This window comes from Spermophilus citellus (assembly GCF_964194105.1).
Source record: "Spermophilus citellus genome assembly, chromosome: 1".
NCBI classification, from domain to species: Eukaryota; Metazoa; Chordata; class Mammalia; order Rodentia; family Sciuridae; genus Spermophilus; species Spermophilus citellus.
Window position 1 is genome coordinate 284455375 of NC_138182.1, and position 20126 is coordinate 284475500.

General features: G+C 44.8%; 1 protein-coding gene across 1 annotated transcript in view; it reads right to left on the reverse strand.

Annotated features, from left to right (window-relative positions):
• ADAMTS16 (ADAM metallopeptidase with thrombospondin type 1 motif 16) overlaps nt 1-20126 on the reverse strand; it is a 138961-nt gene that overhangs the window by 64379 nt on the left and 54456 nt on the right. The window contains exons 9-13 of the mRNA XM_081287842.1: nt 18395-18532; nt 14678-14831; nt 8586-8681; nt 2278-2426; nt 1314-1486 (exon numbers count right to left, since the gene is read on the reverse strand). Of these exons, the coding sequence (XP_081143968.1) occupies nt 1314-1486; nt 2278-2426; nt 8586-8681; nt 14678-14831; nt 18395-18532 (710 nt within the window). The remainder of the gene's footprint in view (nt 1-1313; nt 1487-2277; nt 2427-8585; nt 8682-14677; nt 14832-18394; nt 18533-20126) is intronic.

Sequence of the window (20126 nt, forward strand, 5' to 3'; positions counted from 1 at the left end):
CATCAAGACCACTGCCATTGTGCAGCATGTGCAAAACTCTCACAAGTAAGATGTAATAAAATAATGAAGAGAGCCACCAAATTTCCTAACACATTTGATGAAATATATATATTTTTAAACATAAAAGGGATCACTTTTAATAGAATTCTCCAGAAAGCAACAATTTCTACAAAGGTAAGGGATTCTCAAGAATAGTGACTGGTGTATAGAGAATATAGGAAGTTCATGTCCGGCCTCAGGAATCCCTTCAAGGTCTTGTGGCTGATCTAGTTAACATGGCTTTTGTAAAAGCCTTTATCTTTGTGTTCTCTTTCTGATAAGGAAGGAACAGTTGGGGATGAAAGCTGTCCACCTTGGCAATTTCCACAGGCCCATTTCCCTCCTGCTCAGGGTAAGTGGCCCCACAGAATGATTTCAAGAATCAAATTTAGTGTGTGCTCCCAGGGGTGACTAATTTATGACTTGGTATGTGCTTCCATGAGTAACTGATTTATTCACTGAAGGCTAGCAAAATCACGAGTAGCACACACATTTCTGACCCCTGTTTCAAAGTTCATTCCTCTGGTCTCTCCTGACCTTGGCTTGCTCCTCCTCCTGCCTGGCCTGATTCTTGCAGGGTGTGGGGAAGAGCACAACCAAAGGTGTCATGTAGGAGTGGCCTGCCATCTCCCACCCTGCATTTACTGCCCCTGTGCACCTGCCTCCCCATCACAATGAATCAATGACTGCGAACCCCGGGTGGGATATCCCAATGCATGTGTTTCCCAGGGTCTCCGTGTCTGTGTGGACAGTGTTCCCATTTCAAAGACTGAGGTGACTAACTGTGCTTTAGGTTTCTCCCAATTATGCCACTTGAGCTACACTTCCTGAATATAGTATATTTGAAAATTATCTAATGTTCTAAAATCTCCTACGGTTTTTCTTCCATTCTTTAATAATTCTAAATATTCAATGGATTATATGTTTCTAATAACATTGCCATCAAATACTGGGACTCATATTTTTTAAAAATTGATTCATTTTTAATATACCATCAGCTTTGAATTTCTTATTATTTCTTTAACAAATTTCCTTGCATCATGCCCCTGTTCTCTGTCTGGCCTATGGATTGCTGACCACACAGCTGGCCACATGTGGATGAGATGCCAAGGTGGTGGGACAGGCCAAACTACACCAGCCCTCATTAGAGTGAGCAGCGGAGCTGACCCCACAGGGTGGCGTTAACGTGCCTTGGTAACCGTGCTGCCAGTCACACAATTGGAAAGCAAAGGTCACAAAGCCAGGGCTGTGCCCAAGAGTGGGCTCCGGCTTACCTGCCACCTGGGTGTAAGGCTTCCACTTGTAGTGCCAGCCCCGGAACCGCTGGCTGTTGTACGCGGCGCACTGGGCGGCGCGGAAGTCCATGCTGTCCTGGGGACATGGCTGACTGTGGCAGAGCTTCAGGGTGCGGGTTGGGCCCTCACAAAACTTCCCTCCGTGTGATGGTCTGGAATGTGAAGCCCCCAGTTAGGAACCTCCCATTTGAGAAGCTGCACCACGTCCCCCTGGGGGAGCCGCTCAGGAGGGGCGGCTTTCCCAGGGAGAACTGGGACTGCTGGTCCAGGGCTTGGCTCTCCTGACCCTGCTCCTTCCCATGGCCAGCCTCTTTGTCACAAGGCCAGCATGCCAGGGCCCATGCAGAGCACCACCTGCCCCGGGGCATGTGCAAGCAACCTGGGAGCAAGGGCCTGAGAGGACAGTGGACAGGCCATACCCGCCTCAGGCTTCTCGGACAGGAGGAGCAGAAGAGTACGGCCACTGGGGTCTTCAACCAACCAGGAGCAAGAGGAGGATTTGAAACTATCCCATGTGGGAAGTGCCTCTCTCTGTCTGTCCTCTACCCAAGTCCATGGTTAAATCTCTTATTGTAAAGGTGAAGGCATTTGATGGAAAACCAATTTTTTTTTTGTTTTATCTTTTTGCATGGCAGAGTTGTTCTTAGGGATTCTTATTCCCTCGGGTTCTACATATTTCTCTTACAATTTAGCTGTTTAAGCAGACCCTTAGCATTTCAAGTACCTGTGGTTAAATCCCAATTTCTGAGTCTGTTGCTTTTTGCTAGGGTCAGGGAGTTATCGGCATCTGACATTCTCTCAGAGATACTCATTTAAGCAATACTTGAGTAAAATGCTTTTTGTGCTCAGTGTCTTGTACATCATTGTGCAAAGTACACAGTCAGTGTTTCCGAGCGTGGGCACTGGCAGGCTGTTGGGAGTGCCCATGGAGCGAGGGACATACCTGGGATTGGTGCAGAGGCGGTCTCTGTGAGACACTCCGCCCCCGCAGGTCCTGGAGCAGGGGGACCAGGGGGACCAGTCCGACCAATGTCCATGGGTGGGCTTGGGGCCTTCGTCACCATACTTCACACACTGTCCTCCGCGGCACCACTAAACATTTTAAAAATACATAAATAAATAATTCATGTGAGTCACAGGTGAGCAAGTGGATTGTTCTACCGCTATGTATTGGCAAATTACGGATTTGTAAAATGCGCACACACTAACATCCCCACTCGCAAGTGGACGCTCAGAACAACAGTGCTGCTGCTGCTCCCTCTCATCCCTAGGGAGAGCACACCCAGGGAAGACACGGAGAAGAGCAAACATCCGAGTCCTGGAACTTAAGAGGGCGTTGTGCTCTGTGGACATTCAGTCCACCTGCTTATCTTCCGAGGCACTGAACTCTGATCTCTCCTGCAACAGGTGCTTTTCATAGCTCCTGCAGAAGAGTCAGTCTCAGGTGCAAAGCGCAGCTGGAGGCCCCAGGGGCTCAGCACCTTGTCACTTCTGTGACACTCTGTGCTGTCACTGCAATGCACCTGGGCCTGGAACCTCAGGCTTGTTCACGAGGGCATGTTAGAGGTCATCTAGCTGTCCACAGAGATGACACGATTCCTGTGGAATCCCATCTGTCCCCACTTGGGCCAGAGATTCCAGCTGCTCCTTCCCAAGAGAAGTGCTCATATTTTTCAGTTCACATTGAATTTGACGAGATGACATTGCCTCTGTGGAACAGCGAGGCCATACTCCTCCTGACCCAGAGGAGGGAAGGAAGACGGCTGTGCCTGGCCCTTGGGCTGCATGGAGCCAGCAGAACCGGAGGGCAGGGGAGGCGCAGTCACTGCAAGATTAATATCACAGGTAGCAAAGTCACTCCAAGATTAGAGCCTGCAGCTCCAGACAGAGAGAAGAGTGCTCCTTCTGTAAGAGGAAGATAACACCACTCCATCACTGATTCATGCACCAGGTTAAAACTCAGCACACCAGTGGTATCAGAGTATCCGTGACACAGGAGTGGCAAGTTCAAGTGGTTCCATTTAAAATTACTTCAAAAATAAAAACTAATCTTAAACCCGTAATTAATTTTGAAATCTTCAACCATCTGACTATTTGATTTTTCTATATAAGTAAAAAACAAAAACAAAAACCTCTGTCTCCCATCACTACTTGTCCACATCCCAGGTGGCAGAACAAACCCTGCCAGTTCCTCAGCTCAGTGACAATCCTGCAGCTGGGCACTGGGCACTTTGTGAGTTGGGAAGAGAGACGGGGAGAGGAGAGAAGGGAGAGGAGAGGAGGGGAAGGGAGGGGAGGGGACGGGAGGGGAGGGGAGGGGAGGAGAGTGAGGCCCTGGAAGGAGGAGGAGACAGCAGTGTCCTGTGTGTCTGTTGCTATTAGTGTTTATCTTTTCTGTTTTTTTTTTTTTAAATCACCTGGTTGTAGCTTTCTAATAAAAAAGGGAGCAAATATGAAAGGAAAAATCAACAGGTTGAGTCAGTTGAAAAATGTTTTCAGAAACATCTGTCCAGTCTGAAGGTGCAGAGAGGACTGGCGCTCCTGAAGGCAGGCAGGCAGGTGGAGCCAGGGGCCCCCATGAACTTGAAGATCCATTGCACAAGCAGCAGCAAGGCTTTCACCAGGTGCCTCTGGGCAGCCTTGCTGGGTGGTGACCACTGCTGTCGATGTGATGTTGCTACCTGGCCACGTCCACAGGAGTGAATGGGTAGTTACAATGTAGTGGATATAACCACCTCCCCCCCCCCAAAAAAAAAAAACCTAGCCTTTTTTTGTACTAGGGGTTGGGATTTTTGTTTTTGTTTTTAAGATACACATGACAGTAGGGTGTATTTTGACATATAATAAATACATGGAGTGCAACCCGTTCCAATTAGGATCCCGCTCTTGTGGTTGTACATGATGTGGACTTACACTGGTCATGTATTCATAGATGAGTGTAGGAAAGTGATGTCTCGTTCATTCTACAGCCTTCCTATTCCCACCTCTACCTTCCCATCATTCCCCTTTGTCTAATCCAATGAACTTCTATGCTTCTGCTCCCTACCCTCCCTTGTTATGAGTTAGCATCCACATATCAGAGAGAATATTCGGCCTTTGGTTTGGGGGGACTGGCTTATTTTACTTAGCATGATAGTCTCCAGTTCCATCCATTTCTTGGCAAATGTCATAATTTCATTCTTCTTTATAGCTGAGTGATATTCCATTGTGTATCTATACCACATTTTCTTCACCCATGCATCTGTTGAAGGGCACCTAGATTGGTTCCACAGCTTAGCTATTATACATTGATTGCTATAAACATTGATGTAGCAGTGTCACTGTAGTATGCTGATTTGAAGTCCTTTGGGCATAGGTCGAGGAGTGGGATAACTGGGTCAAATGGTGGTTCCATTCCAAGTTTTCCAAGGACTCTCCATACTGCTCTCCAGAGTGGTTGTGCCAATTTGCAGTTGTATCATTTGACTTGCTTCTAGGCACTTATTGTAAAATATACTCTTATCTGTTAAATGATATATGAAGCTATTCATTGCAACTTTTTTTTTTCTTTTTAAGTAATAAAAGGTTGGAATCAACCTAAATGTGCATCAGGGCTTTAGTTTAACTATAATAACATTTGTACTAGGGACCACTTTTCAGCTTAAAATAGAATAAGAGTATTTTTTATGTATACATATAGAATGGTATAAAAATTATATATAAAAGTATATAAATATATATAATAAATGTTTAAACATTTATTGTTACTTGTACTCTTTATAATTGCCATTCTAACAGGAATGAGATGGAATTTCAGTGTAGTTTTGATTTGCATTTCTCTAATTGCTCGAGATGTTGAGCATTTTTCATATTTTGAGGTGGTACTAGGGATTGAACCTAGGGGCACTCAACCACTGAGCCACATCCCCAGCTCTATTTTGTATTTTATTTAGAGACAGAGTCTCACTGAATCACTTAGTGCCTTGCTTTTGCTGAGGCTGGCTTTGAACTCATGATCCTCCTGCCTCCGCCCCCAGACCCACTAGGATCACAGGCACGTGCCACCACGCCTGGCTCATATATTTTTTGACCATTTGTATATCTTCTGTGAAGTTTCTGTTCAGTCCCTTTGCCCATGTATTGGCTGGGTTATTTAAACCCTGACTTTTTAAAAAGGAAAGTTTCAAGATCTCACAAGCACAGTACACCTCACGGACCCCTGGGTACTGGCATCCAGCTCAGCACGTATGCACTCAGAGGCAGTCCTGTCTAACCTGCATACTGTCCACATTTTCCTCCCCCCAAACTGACCCCCAGACTTTGTACCACTTCTTTAGAAATATTTCATTACATGTCTTAAAAATTAAAGACTTTTAAAAATATGGACCCAACACCATTGTAAAGAAACTTACAGCGATCACTCAGTATCATCGAATATCCAGTTGGCGCTCACACTTGCATTCATACCCGTGTTCTTCACTGATGTGGAAGCAGACCCTTCCAGGGTACGGGCACAGGTGCCCTGCCTTGCCACGTGTCCTCCCTCCATCCTCTCTCCTGCCTCCATCCACCTGTCTCCTGCGTTGGGATCTTGCTGGCTGCATCTTCAGGAGGCCTCCATCTCCAGGGTGCCACCAAACACGATCCTTGGTCCCCTGGGCTTGCTGCATTGAAACAGCTGGGCCTAGGAGGTTGCCCAGGGTGTAGACTCACACACAGAGGGCTGTACGTGCCTGTGATCAGGGCACCTCCCAATGCCTGGAACCCCGTGTTGAGGTGCCTCAGTGTCTCAGGGGTCCGGGGGCTGCCTGCTGACCATGAAGGTCCCCAGCATCTTCCCATGTGTGAGTCTAACAGCCATTTTACTAGTTGGATCAGACGTTAAGACAAAATATCCTTCATCAGTTTGATGTTTGGCCCCTGAGGCTGAGTTCACACGGGAAAACAGGATGCTCTCTCTCTGTGATTGGAGACGGCTCCACTCCACATTTCTCTTGGCAAAGCTGCCCCCCAGCCCTTCAGCAGGACCCAGAGTCTGGGAGGCTCCCAGGTCCACTCAGGAGGTGTGCCAGGCTTGCCTCGCACGTTGCTTGTTCTAGAACTGGAATCATCCTTGACACAAGAAGATCCTGGTTTCTTTTATGAATAAAACTGGATTAAGAAGCTACAATCCATTTGAAGGGTGGCCATTGCTATCAAGTTGGCCAATAGAGTTTGTGTATATGTGTGAATTTTTAAATTTTAATTTTAAAGAAAAAAAAATGCTTCATGAATTCAGGGCAATTTATCCAATTCAGATTTAAGGGTTACGCGTGTTACTCATTTCTTTGATTTTGTACCTGTATCTTTTTCCTCTCACACATGAGAAGTCTGGGTCTTAAAGACACAGCACTGACTATTTCCTCTGTCTTCCATAGTTTTAGAAGAACAAAGCCAATGGCTGCTGAAGAGTTTAAAATTCTTTGTGGTATTCTTTTTTCCTATTGTGTACACCCCACTGGAGACGTAAGGTCAAATTACTGGGTTTAAAGGTCATTTGGGCTCATTCCTCTATTATGGCCATGGTAAAGCCACCCACCAGAATTATCATTAGTTTACATCTTTTTATTTCACTTTTGTTTGTTAGGGGTTATCTTAACAAATTTCAAAATCACCTAGAATGTTTCAAGCTTTTCAACATATGGGTTTATCCTTTTATTTTAAAATATGTTAATGATTATATAGAATAGGTTTTTTTTTCTCTCTCTCTCTCATTCGCTTGGTCTTTGATAAATGACAGCATGCTACATAAAGCTTTTTTCCTCTTCTTCTGCATTTGAGAAAGTCTGCAGATCATTCCACAGAAGGACGCAGCCATCTTACCACTCTTTCCTAAGCTACATAATTCTCCATCATGTTTGTTTCGAGAAAATTCCCTCCTGATGGACATCTGTATATTTCCAGGGTTTTGCTATGATAACTAGAGCTGCAGTTCATTTTTCTGAAAATGCATCTTTTCCTATTCCTGCAGACATCCTTAAATGACTATTCTAGTTTTAAAAACTGTCTTTAAAAAACCCTTTTAGAGAATCTGACAAGAAAACGTCATCCCATGGGGTTGGGAGAGGATGCTCAGGTACAGGCGCACACACAGTTGTGAGTACAGCTCACCTGTCATGATTACCTGCTGCCTAGCACTCAGGCCAATTACCCCGTGTCCTGGCAATCAGAATCCCAAGACTGCAGGATCCCATCAAGAAACAAGAACAATTTTTACTAGGGATTCATTGAGCTGCAGCTGCCGATGTCACTAGGTGAACTTAGCTCCAGATCTCACCCCTGTGAGGGTGCCGACCCTGGCCCAGGGAGCTAGCCTCTTTCTCTGTGCCTCCTCAGTCTCTCTCAAGGCTTAGCACCCGTCTCCGACAATCTAAAACCTTCCTGTCTGCAGCCACATTTAAATACCCTTAGGATGTGCTGTAGCTTGGAATTTAAGCCCAAGAGATCAGTGATACATTTAGGCAATATTTCTCTTTCATATTCATTAGTAACACTAAAAAGACCACAAACATAAAACATGAAAATGTCTGCGGTAAAAAATTGATTTTCATATATTTCTATCTTCATCAATAATTTTTGCATTCTAAAAAGGCAACCAGGTTAAATCAAAAACATTAAAATATTATTCTTACTTGCTAAGATAACTTATTCTTTTAATTTATTTTGTTTTATTACTTTTTGTGGTACCGGGGATCAAACCCAGAGCCTCCACATTCTGGCCAAGCTCTCTACCATCGAGCCACAGCCCAGCACCACCAGTTTATTCTTAAAATTTAATGACATACTTGTCCCTGCTTGCCACTAGGTAACAGACTTGCTATCTTATTTGTTTCTTCTTTTTTCTGAATCAAAGCTCTGCGTCTTTGCCCACAGCCAGCAACAGGTCAAAATGCTTTACTGCAAGGTCTGCAGACTGAAGCTCAGAGGCCTACACAGCAGGGATGCCGGCTCTTTGCTGGTGAAGTGGGGTCAGTGGTCAATGTTCCCCTTATTAAATGGACTCAGTCATCAGGTCTTGCTGGACTTCTCTGTAATTTTGGAAAGCTCATCAACAATATTCCCACAAAAGTGAGAAATATCGATATAATAAACCACAGCTCTTGGCAGGGGTGCAGGCAGACACAGGTGTATGAGGAACGCTGGGTTAGAACAGGCAAATGAAACAGGAGGAGAGGTGTGTGCGTTGGGGAAGTGAGAGCTGTACACGTTGTTCCCCCGACCGCAGCTTCTTACCATGTCCTGCCCACACAGGGTGCCCTCTGCCGCCGGCATGAACTTCGTCTCACATTTCCTTCCTATGCGATGGCACCACAGGGCTTTACAGATGTCCTAAACAGAATAAACGAGGTCATCAGTGTGGCCAATGGCCCATACACTTGTGATAAAATGTCAGTGAAAAGTCTACAGGAAAAACAACATTCTCAATTGAAAATGGATGTGTATCCTGCAGCAGACCACGTGGTGGACGAGGCATCGGAACTTGTGTTTGGAATTGCTTCTTCAGAATTCCTTCTCTGAATCTGTGTTTATTTGGATTTACTCAGTATAAATTTAACAACATTATATTCTCCAAGTTAAAAGGAAAAAATATGCTTGATACAAACATTGTAGAAAACTACAAAAAATTACAATTTTTAAAAAAAGCCAACAAAACATTTTATGATCTATTCTTTTCCACTTCAATTTCCACTAACCTCTTGAAATTGGGATTATAATTTTTAAATTAAAGATGATTAGGAAACTTGTTGATCCATCCATCCTTCTGTCATCCATACATTCATCACTCATCCATCATCCACCCATCACCCATCCATCATCCACCCATCCATCATCCACCCATCCATCCCTCCAACATCCCCAAAGCTTTGGTGAAAGCTTAAAATACGTGAAGCATCTCACTAGACACAAGGTTTGGTAATGAACAGGACCCAGACTCACAGTCTTGAACTTGGTCTCAAAGGAGTGAAGAGGACCTACTGCACAGGGAGGGAGAGGTGCCCCAACTGGGGAGGGACAGGGAGTAGGCTGAGCATGCAGAGCCGCAGAAGGCTTGCCTGGAGGACTCCAGGAGTCTCTGAACCAGCCGCCCCTTTCATTGTCCCTTGATGCTGGGGATCAAACCCAGGGTCTCACAGGTGCTAGTCGAGTGCTCCACCACTGACGCAGCCCTGACCCAGTTCTTGAGCTGGGGCCCTGTACCAGGAGGCAGGGGGCACTCAGAGGAGAAGGGCGTGTGCAGGAAGCACTCAGGATGGTCCTGTGTAAAACAAGGGCTGGGGTACGTGAAGGACGACAGGCATCCCAAATGGAAAGAATTATTTTTTACTTCATATCATTTGAGTCCAAAGGAACATTTAGTGACAGGCAAAGTAGGACCTGAGATATGACGGAAGCTTCTGGAATGCTGGTGGGAGCTCTGGCACAAGGTGATGAAACATTTCTGAAGCTGTGTGCAATTTTACAGGAAATGGAGTGGCTGCAAGTGCCAGGCCCCGTTACTATAGAGAAAACGCAGGCAGTGAAGCTGGGCTGGAAAGACGCCCCGCGGCCCCGTTCCACACGCCAGTAGCACCGACAGCATCTTGGCTCTGTGCAAGGCAGCTCGAGAAGGGCGTTGTTTTTAATGATCCATTTTAACTTTACTGTCATGAAACTTGTTCTGAAGTCCCCTTACACTTGTTTATGCACCACACATTAAGAAGTTAGGTATTGATTAAAGACACAGCTTTGTATTTTTTCTGCCTGTATCTCCTCAATAAAAAAATAACTTCTGGAACTTGGAATCTTTACAAGTGAGCTTTCAATGTTTTAATTCAGAAATCACTTGCTTTTATTCTGAGCCATTCATAAAAATCTCACATGGTCACAATCACTGTGCCATCAAGTGCCATTTTCTTGTGAATCCCCAGGTTCTTTAAGTACTCCTGGGACAAATGTGTCACGTTGGTGGCTAGTACTTTGTTTGGCTCAGGTCCTTCTCAGAGGGGGACAAAGAGCTCTACAGCTGCTCTGTGAGAGCCGCGGCCCAGAGAGCGGCAGCAGGTGGCACAATTGCACTGGAGTGGTGGCCCACAGAGGCCTCTGGGCGGAGGGGACACAGAGGTCTACTGATGCAGGATGCTGAGTCTGAACATGGAAGAAGAGAGTGCAATGAACAGAGGCAGACAAGGAAGCTGCTGGTGTGCTGGGTCAGGTGGGAGATGGCCACAGGGGTCCAGCACAGAAGTGGGCATCCCAGAGAGACAGAACTGGTGTGGATTAGGAGGACTGGATTGGGGCAGCCAGGGCCTTGTGTCCTCACTGTGTGTATGAGGGTCGCCAGTCACCAACATGTCCAGAGGCTGGATGTAGTGGGCACAGGGAGCATGCCCAGCTCAGGGCCTGGACCTAACAGCTGCTAAACCACTGCACGCTCTCTGCACTCCTAAGGGCTTGAGGGTGTTCCAGCAAGTCACAGGTTTCATCCTGCCATCACAGTGCCACTCATCCTGCCATCACAGAGCCACTCAGTGGTTGCTGTGACTGCAGGGCTAGGGGGCTCATTCTCAGGGCCCAAGACTACTTAAGATGATGCAAGGTAAATGGTGCAAATTATTCTAGCATGTTCATGGTCACTACCTGGTGCAGTGCTGGGTACCTAACAGGCTGTCAGAAAATGCTTTCTCAACAAGTCGAACATGTACTTGGTTGTTCCTGTACAAACAAGTGACAGTATGAGCAGGAAAAGTTTTAGTATATGATGAAGTTAATGATGATCAGTGAACTGACGGAAGGACTGGACCGTAAGATGATATAGCTCCCATCCAAGGTGATTCCAGAACATTTTTAATGTTTTAGTTTTTGGAAACATTATGGATAATAAAGAAACAGGGTGGCAGATACTATCACAGGTAACAGTTTCAAACTCAGCTAAGTGTAAAGGCTTCAAATGCAGGATGCTGGTGCCAGCTCACCACCAGAGCAGGGATGTCCCTAGCTCTCCTGCACCCTGGCTCAGACCCTCTGTGCACTTCAGCCTCAACCTGGGACCCATTCAGTGCCCAATTCCAGTGTTCAGGCAGGAATACATTTTACATTAGACACACTTGACATATCAAACAATCCATGTCCCTGTTCAACATTAGCAATAGCACTCGAGACCTTGGCATCCTACAGATTTAATTGTCTGCCATAAAAAAATGGCACTTTGTCTGGACACCCCAGTAAATGCTGTAGTATCACAAAGAGTTAGGCGAGGAAATGAACATTAAACCACCACTACACAACCCCAAGCCCTTTGCTCTAACATTTACCACACTGACTTGACTTCTAAATTGTGGACATAACCTACAATGACGGTGTTAAAGCATCACTGCTGTGTGCCGTGGTGGCCTCAGGGAACTAAAAGTCCTCTTGGAGTAAGGATCCTGTTAAATCAGGGTTCTAGTGTCCAGGCAGCAGTAATGTGAGACTTGCTGCATGGGGTGGGGGAGCCCCTAAGTTAGCCACAGGACCAAGCACACTGAGGAGATCTGATTTCAAGTAATTCTAGCTAGTTATATTTCAGACAGCAGGCCTCGGAGCTATGTTGATGGAGCACAGTAGTAGTGGTAAAGACCCAATGTTTGTGACACTAGCGCTTAACGTGGCAGAAAAGAGCCAAACCCTGTGTGGAGAGGGTCTCCTGCAACCTCCTCTGTAGCTTTAGGGAGGGTGCTCGCTCATGACTCGACCTGTGACTTCAGAGTTTTGTTTACAAAGACCAATTTCAGTAATAACGACGTGACTAAGTTGAACATAAAGCATAATACCCCAAACCAGCATTTCAGATGGCTGAGTTGAAGACTTGAGGAGGCCTTCAGCACAGTTGTTTCATCTCCTTAGACAGCCTATACAGCACTCGGAAGATATAAATGACACCATGGTCAGGTGTGCAATGCCCTGTAATCATGTTCCACCAGGTAGGCTGCTCCTATCGCTAATTCCCATCATCACTCTGCATCAGTAGACAGAGAAATCCGTTGTCACACATGTGTGTGAAATTACACCCAAGAATGTAGACACACACACACACACACACACACACACACACAAATTCTAGGGGAACTTATTCCATAGAAAGAGGCCTTAGGAATATAGGGTAAAGAAAATGATAGCAATTTGAATCTGAGATCTATAGGAAAATATAAACACATAATGATAAATATATAAGGAAATATAAAATATAGTCATTTCTTGTCTTAATGTTATAAATAACTATTTTAAACAAAAAATATGATATTGCATCACGTGGCTTATAACATGAATATGCATCAAAGTAAATGTGGCAGTGATGAGTAAAGTGTGGGCAGTAGGGATCTTCACACTACAGACAGCATGGACAGCTGTACATGGACTGACGTGTGGTGAGGATCCTTTACCACATACCAAGAGGCTGTGCAGACTCTTGTTAAGAAGTTACTGCACACAGTAACCTCTAGAGCAGCCAAACACTAGCACTAGAAAGTGGAGCCAAAAAGCAAGTAGAGGTTAACAAACAGAATCTATAACAAGCAATTTCTTCCACAAGGCAGAACACAGGAATCACAAAAGAAAAAGAAATAAAATAAAAAGCAAAGAGCAAAATGGCAGATTTAACTTCCCTATATCAATAATTTTAATGTAATTAATTACGGAACAATTGAACATTCTAATGAAAGGTCAGAGATTGCTCAACAGGACAGAGCAGTAATACCAAATAAAAGAATGCTTACAACACACATTTTATACAAAATACAAGCAAATTAGAAATAAAAGGATAAAATTATTATGTGCATAGGATTCCTAAGTCAGCTAATATGGCTATATAATTATAAAACAAAGTAGGATTTAAGAAGAGTAATATGGCCAAAATTGTTATTATAAATTAACAGAAGAGTCAAGAAGACGGAACAATCTTAAATACATACACACCTCCTATGGAGTTTCAGAATATATAAAACAAAATCGAAAGCAGAAAGGGAAATAGGGACATACACAACCATCATCGGCAATTAGAACACCCATCTCCAAGAAGTTGCCATGACTGATAGCAAATATAATGCAGGATACAGGAGCTGTGAATGATATTTTCAAATAAAAATAGGCGTTTCTTAAACAATATACCTGAGCAGCTCAGAATTCACATTTAAGTGTCCAAGACTTTATGGAAAGGGATGCTAGTAACAGGTGCATGTGTTTGTCAAATTTAAATTTTATACTTAATGTATTTCACTACATGTAAATATGACCTCAAAAATCAACAAACATCCTGAATTTGACTGATAATTGTTTTCCAGATGGCTTTAGGATACCACAAGGGACATGGTTTGTGGTCACAAAGCAATACCATGAGGAGAACAGAGCATAATCTGGAAAACCCCATCTTTAAAGGAAAACATTGGTGCTTTGTCTCTTCTCCTCAACAAACACAAGAGAGACAATCGTGAAAGAAAGCCCTCAGGGAATTCCCATCTCCTGCCAGGTCTCAGGCAGCACCGGGGTGTGGGCCGACCTGACTCACGGCCTACCACTCGCAGGCCAACGTGCCCCTCCTGGGAGCCTGCTTGAGTTTAGAAGAAGGATTACGACCCGGGTTTAAACTGGGGTTTCCCAGCACATTCCCATGTGTTGGGGTAGGGGGTGGGGTTGCTGCAGGACTGTATTCTTTGTCTATTTTCCTCTTGATTTCATTATAAACTAGAATAGAAGAAACCCCAAATCTAGTTACTTTCATTTAATTTCTGAGAAGCTCTCTGTGGTCCAGTAGAGCAGGCTCCTAAATCTCCATTTTCCCCGCTTAACAAAAGCATGTGTCTTCGTTACATGAGGAATTTCTATAGGAAATGATGTCGCTGGGGTAGACACCATCTTTTATGAGAAACTGCTCTATAAATACTTTATTCGAGGAATTTAATAATCAGAAGCCCTGCATAGGCTGCTGCTTTCTAATAAATTATCTTATATAGGGAGGGAGTAGAGGGAACATTGTTTTCTTAATATCATCTGAAAAAAATGCAGAATATTAATTTTCTGACTTACCCCAGCTAAAAGTTCTTGTGGAGCTCCCACATGATAAATCAGAGAGAGATCCCACCTAACAGGCCCAGTCGGTTCTCAAATGGAAACTGATACCCACAGCAGTATCTACTGTCATCTTCTCTGCCAGTAAAACATGTGTTTCCTGTTATGCGGGGCCAGCCCTAACACACAGAGGGTTTGACATTTGGTAGGTACCCAATAAATTCCGAATTCATCAATGTCAGTTACACTAAATAAAATGATTTTGTGAATCATATTGCATTGAGCATTTGCCAATAATCACTTGCCTTTTTAAAATCCAGCATGCATAGCTTGGCTTTTTCTCCAAATTGCCACTTGCACTGTGTGTTTGCATCATATAACTCTCCCGGCAGCTTCTCAGGGTACTTGTATTCCTTTCCAGGCTTTGGCTGGTCAGCAAGGCACACTGCTTGGGTAGTGCTGAAACAAAGAGGAGATGGGCAACTGGGGAGGGTTACCAAGGTGGTCCCATCAACCAAATCTCTATCTCATGCAATTGTGCAAACTATTTTGCATAGAAGGAAACTTTTTTCCTGTGGTTCATTGTATCATTTATCCTGATCATATTTAAACACAGCAGCACACATTTCTGAGATTATTAATAATAAATTTTTCCTTTTCCAAGAACGCAATTTGTTCTTTGTTAGATTTCTCAAACTTATCAGGGGGAAAAGTGTAACTGAACAATTAAAACCAGATGTTCAATGTGAGAAGTTCCTATAACAAAATCTTTTATGTACACTTCTTGCCAGAAACCATCAAAAGACGAAAACAGGCACTGTAAAAATCAAAATGCAATGAGACTATTTCAGTCTGGAATTTCTTCCTTTCCTTTCTGCCTCCCCTCTTATCTTTTAGGCAGGGAACAGTCTGTGTAACACCTTAGACCCTCTAGAGGACCTTCAGGGAAGACCACATTTCCACTAGCAAATGTCTATGTTCAGGGGATTTCTGCCCAGACCTTCCAATCCAGAAGGAATATAACTCTAGTGAAGTTCACTAGTAGATGGCTAAAGACCAACTAATGCTCACTTCCTCCACAAATGGAGCATTACATTCCCTACCAGGATGATTTGGGAGTAATCTGTGCATTTTAGGGTGATATTTGAAAGTTTCTATGATTGCAAATAGCAACTAAATCCTTTCAATAAATTTCAATACCTCCCAACCTAAAACTGGCGAAAACTTATTAACAAAATTCAAGCAAGTTATTTTGTAGATGTACAGACTGATTCTAAAGCCCACAAGGAGAGGCTAAGTACCCAGAACTCTTCTCACAGCGCTGAAGGAGAATGCAGCTGGAGAGCTGACCCTGCCCAACGCAAGACTCACGGAGAAGCCACGGTACCAGGAAAACGTGGAGCCAGTGGAAGGACACACCTAGATCAGGGAGAGCCCAAACAGACCCACATACACCCGGCCACTGATTCTTGACCTGGGAGGAAGGCAAGAGAAGGAGGAAGGGACGACGTGCTTTCTGTAAACACTGCCAGGACAACTGGACATCTCCATGCCAAAAGAAAAATCTGGAGACTTTAGAGGCTCACAGTACCTGATTTCAAGATTTACAGTGAGGCTGTGGTGAACAAGCCATTGTCATCTTGGCAAAAGGACAGACCGATTAACACAACAGAATGGGGATTCCAGAAAGACAGCAGCGCCACAGGTCAGTTAAGTTTCTGACGAAGTTGCAAATCTAATTGAGAAAAGGAAATCTGTCCTTTGCATTAGATAGTACTGAAAAAAATTGGACTAGCTTATGAAGAAAAGAAGCTTGGTCCATACCTCATGCCCCATAGGAAAATTAACTAAGACTGGCTCTTTAGCCTCAATATAAAACGAAGAGAACCTATACAATTACAGGAAACTAGACTGTACACCCTTCACAAAAATTGGATCATAGACTTAATATAAAGTGTAAAATTATTAGACCTTTGGAAATAACATAGAAGAATGCCTCCATGATCTCCATGATCTTGATGTCCTTTTAAGATTTAACACCGAAGGCATACTTGATAATACTTGATAAGCTAGACTTTATTAAAATCAAAGCTTCTGTTCCGTGAAAGACACTAACAAGGAAATGAGAAGACAAGCCACAGATTGGGAGAAAATACTTTCAAAAGTCACACCTGATAAAGGATTGTTATAAAATATATAAATAACACTTAAAATTCAATAATAAAAAAATAAGACAAAACAAAAACTCAAAGAGAGAGAAAAGCTCTGAATAGACACTTTGTTAAAGAATATACACAGATGACATGCATATAAAAGATGTCCAACATTGTGGGTGATTAGGGAATTGCTATGTAAACTCTCAGTGAGGTTCCCCTGCACACCTACCAAGATGGCTGGAATCCAGAACCCTGACAGCATCAGCTGTTGATGAGGTTGTGAAGCCACAGGAACTCTCATCCCATCAGAATGGGTACCAAAGGAAAGTCATTTGATCATTTACAAACTATCTACCACAACATTCATTTGGACAAATGAAGTTTGACTTTGCTGTATGCCTGACACACAATATCCAGTAGCATCCATGTGCCATGCAAAGCAATAAAACTTGGAGATTACTTGGAAAACTATATTTAAGACTTTGGAATGAGAAAACATCTTTTCTCAGTGGTTTATAGGAAGTATCAACCCTAAAGAAAATATAGATGATTCAGACTCCACAAGGAAAATTAAAACCCCCGCCTATCAAAAGACTACACCAGAAGAGCAAGTAGGAAGCCTCAGAGTGAGAGATGTTTATGTTCCATATATTCTAGGATGGATCAAAATGTTCATGGGTGTATAAAGAAATAAGGAAAAGAAGGCCTCGTTTTTTAAATGCTCAAGAGATTTGAACAGGCACTTTACCAAAGAGGTTTGTCAAGTGGCCATTAGACATGTTGAAATGGTATTTGTCCTCATTAATCACCACCTTAAGCTGCCAGTGCACACCCCACAACATGACGAAAGTGAGGAACATCAACACCACGTACGGCAAAGGTCAGGAGCACGTTAAATGTCCACTGTTTTATAAAGAACTTGGGTGCTGGCTCAGCACTTTCCAAGTAAGAAGAGGAGGTTTCTGAGAAGGAGGCATTATTCGTTAAGGAGCCCCCTTCCGGGGCTCCGCCCTGCCTTCTCCCCACTACATGGTGGTGCTCCTCTCCAGCCTCAGAGTGGCACGGGCTCTGCAGAAACCAGGACCAGCTGTGACTCGCTTGCCTTCCTGAAGGCGGAGTTCACACAGCCGAGCAAGCTGAGGACTGAGCGCACTGTTTCCATTGGACACAGGAACATGCTTAATCATTTTTAAAGTAAAGAGAGGCCATGTTGTCATGAATTGTGAAATAAGAAGCTAAAATTTCCCTGTCATGGACCTCCCAGCTGCAGACATGAGCAATCGTGATGATTTTGTGTCTGGTAACAGAAAATGACATAGGAATTCATTGAGTGGGCTGATGAATTTACTCCAAATAAGCATTTGTCCTCATGACTCTACAAGAACGGAGTCAAGTTGTGCTGACAACTTCAGGCCAATTGGGTTCCCTCTTCATGTATTTTTTTTCCATCTGCCTGATGCTAGACTATTAATAAAAGAGAGCAGATTCATCTCTAAAAGCTAGCCAATTATTCTTACTCACTGTTGGGAACCTGTCCACACATGATTGATATTTTCCTATTAATCGATTGAAGATGCCTATTTATAAAAGTAAGAAAACTTTCCAAAACATTAAATGCTGACAAATGCCTTGGTGTGACTGATGCTACGTGGGCTTCCTTGAAGTCTCAAGATCAGCCTGGGATTGGCTGTCAGACCTTCATGCTGTAACAAAGTGTCTAGTCAACTCCATGGTCAGCTGAATCTCAAGACACCTTGGGAGGAGCCCAGGCTGGCAAACCCACCAGAGCTGCATGCACAGGAGGCTGAGCAGGGAGTGACCACCAAGGGCGCAGGGAGATGACACAGTTGGTGCAAGCGTTCATACCTTAAAAACTTGTGCAGGTACTGGCGGCTGCAGGGAGACCAGGAGAAGACTCCGTTGCGTCCTGCCAGCGTGGGGGACATGATGTTGCCCTCTGACTTTTTGCACATGTTCCCTTCTCCATCATGGACCATGCCAAAGCTACGGAAGAAAGAGAGAGAGAGAGAGGTGGCTCTTCAGAGCATAGTGCAGTTTCAAGTGTCAAATGTGTTCCAACAACCCCAGGTCTGACTGTGAATCCTCCCACAAGCTTCAAGTAAGGCAGGCCCAGGCAGAAGCCAACGTGGCCTGGAAGGGCACGGGTCTCTTCTGTTCTGAAGAGTAGACCATTCATTGGAGTGATCAAAAGCAGGCATGGGCATCCAATCAGAGCCAGTGCCCAGGTGCCCGCTGAGGGCAGATGTTTTAAAAAGGAGCATTTCAAGCACGTGGGAAGGACAGTTTGTTGTGACTTGATAAATCTAACACTGGTCAATCTTGCTTCCTTCTCTCTGCACTCTTTGATCACTGGGACTGTCCAAATTTCTAAGAACATTAGAAAATGCAAAAAACAGGCTCCCAGCCAGGAATTGTTGACCTGGGGAAGAGCCATCCAGGTATCTGAGGTTGCCAAGTAAGCTCCCCAGGAGTGTGTGGTGTTTAATGCCACTAGAGGACGACTGAGCCCCTGCTGCTCTGGTCAAGGGACTCACACTCCATCTCCACAGCCACCCTGTGTGCCTCCTTCTCATGCCAAGACCAGGCTGTGGGGTGGCAGCTGGGCAGTACGTGACTCCTTGACCCACGTCTCTCCTCCCTCTGGAGGGGCTTCCCCCCAGAACACAAAAGGGTGAATATGGTTGATTCATCTGTGGACATTTCCTGAAGCTGCTCCTATTACTCTTGAGTGAAACCAGACCAGGGATCCAGCCCTGGGGGCAGCTCAACTGCAGTGGCCACAGATCAGGGCCACACTGACGGGAGCTGCCACCTCCTGTTACCATGAGCCTACTCCCGCTTGACCTCCTAGAGTTTTCTGGTTGGACAGCCTTGTGCTGCCGTCGTCACCTCTCCCAGAGGAACCCAGCATGCTGCCTGGGGAGGAAGTCAGGGGGTCTGGGACCTCCATTAAGGCAAATGCCTATTAGGACAGCCAAGCCATTATGGGCACTGATGTCTCCTAACCAGTCGTTTGGAACTCCCTGAGCACAGCGTCCTGACTAAGTGAGACACAGAGAAAAAAGAAAGGCAAGAGAGAAAAACAAGGACGAACAAGGCGGCCACTGGATCTGGGGGCTTTCTGAGGCCCAAATCCTTGAAGAGGGGAGGGAAGGGCGGGGACAGGAAATGCCCACCGGGGAGGTGGCTCCACTTGGGAACAAGAGACTCTGCACTCGTGGCTAAGACTGAACTCCTTGGTCCACTGAGCTGTTCCACTTAGCACTGCATGATAATAGGAGCGAAAATAACATTCACGGACACCCACTGGCGCACAGGCACCATGTCAAGCACACGACACACATTTTCTAACTTCAACCTCACCACACCCCACGGGTGGGTGCACTCTCGGGTCAGTAAGGCTGAGGACTGGAGAGAGGCCCTGTCCAGGTGCAGAGTGAAGACCTGAGATCAGACACCAGGAGGTCAGGGCCCTTGCTGGACATGCAGTGGTGAGACCTGAGCAGGACAGAAGAGTGCCTCCAAGGAGATGTGGCCTGCAAGTACTGTTGGATTTCTGCAAAACTCCGACCAGTTC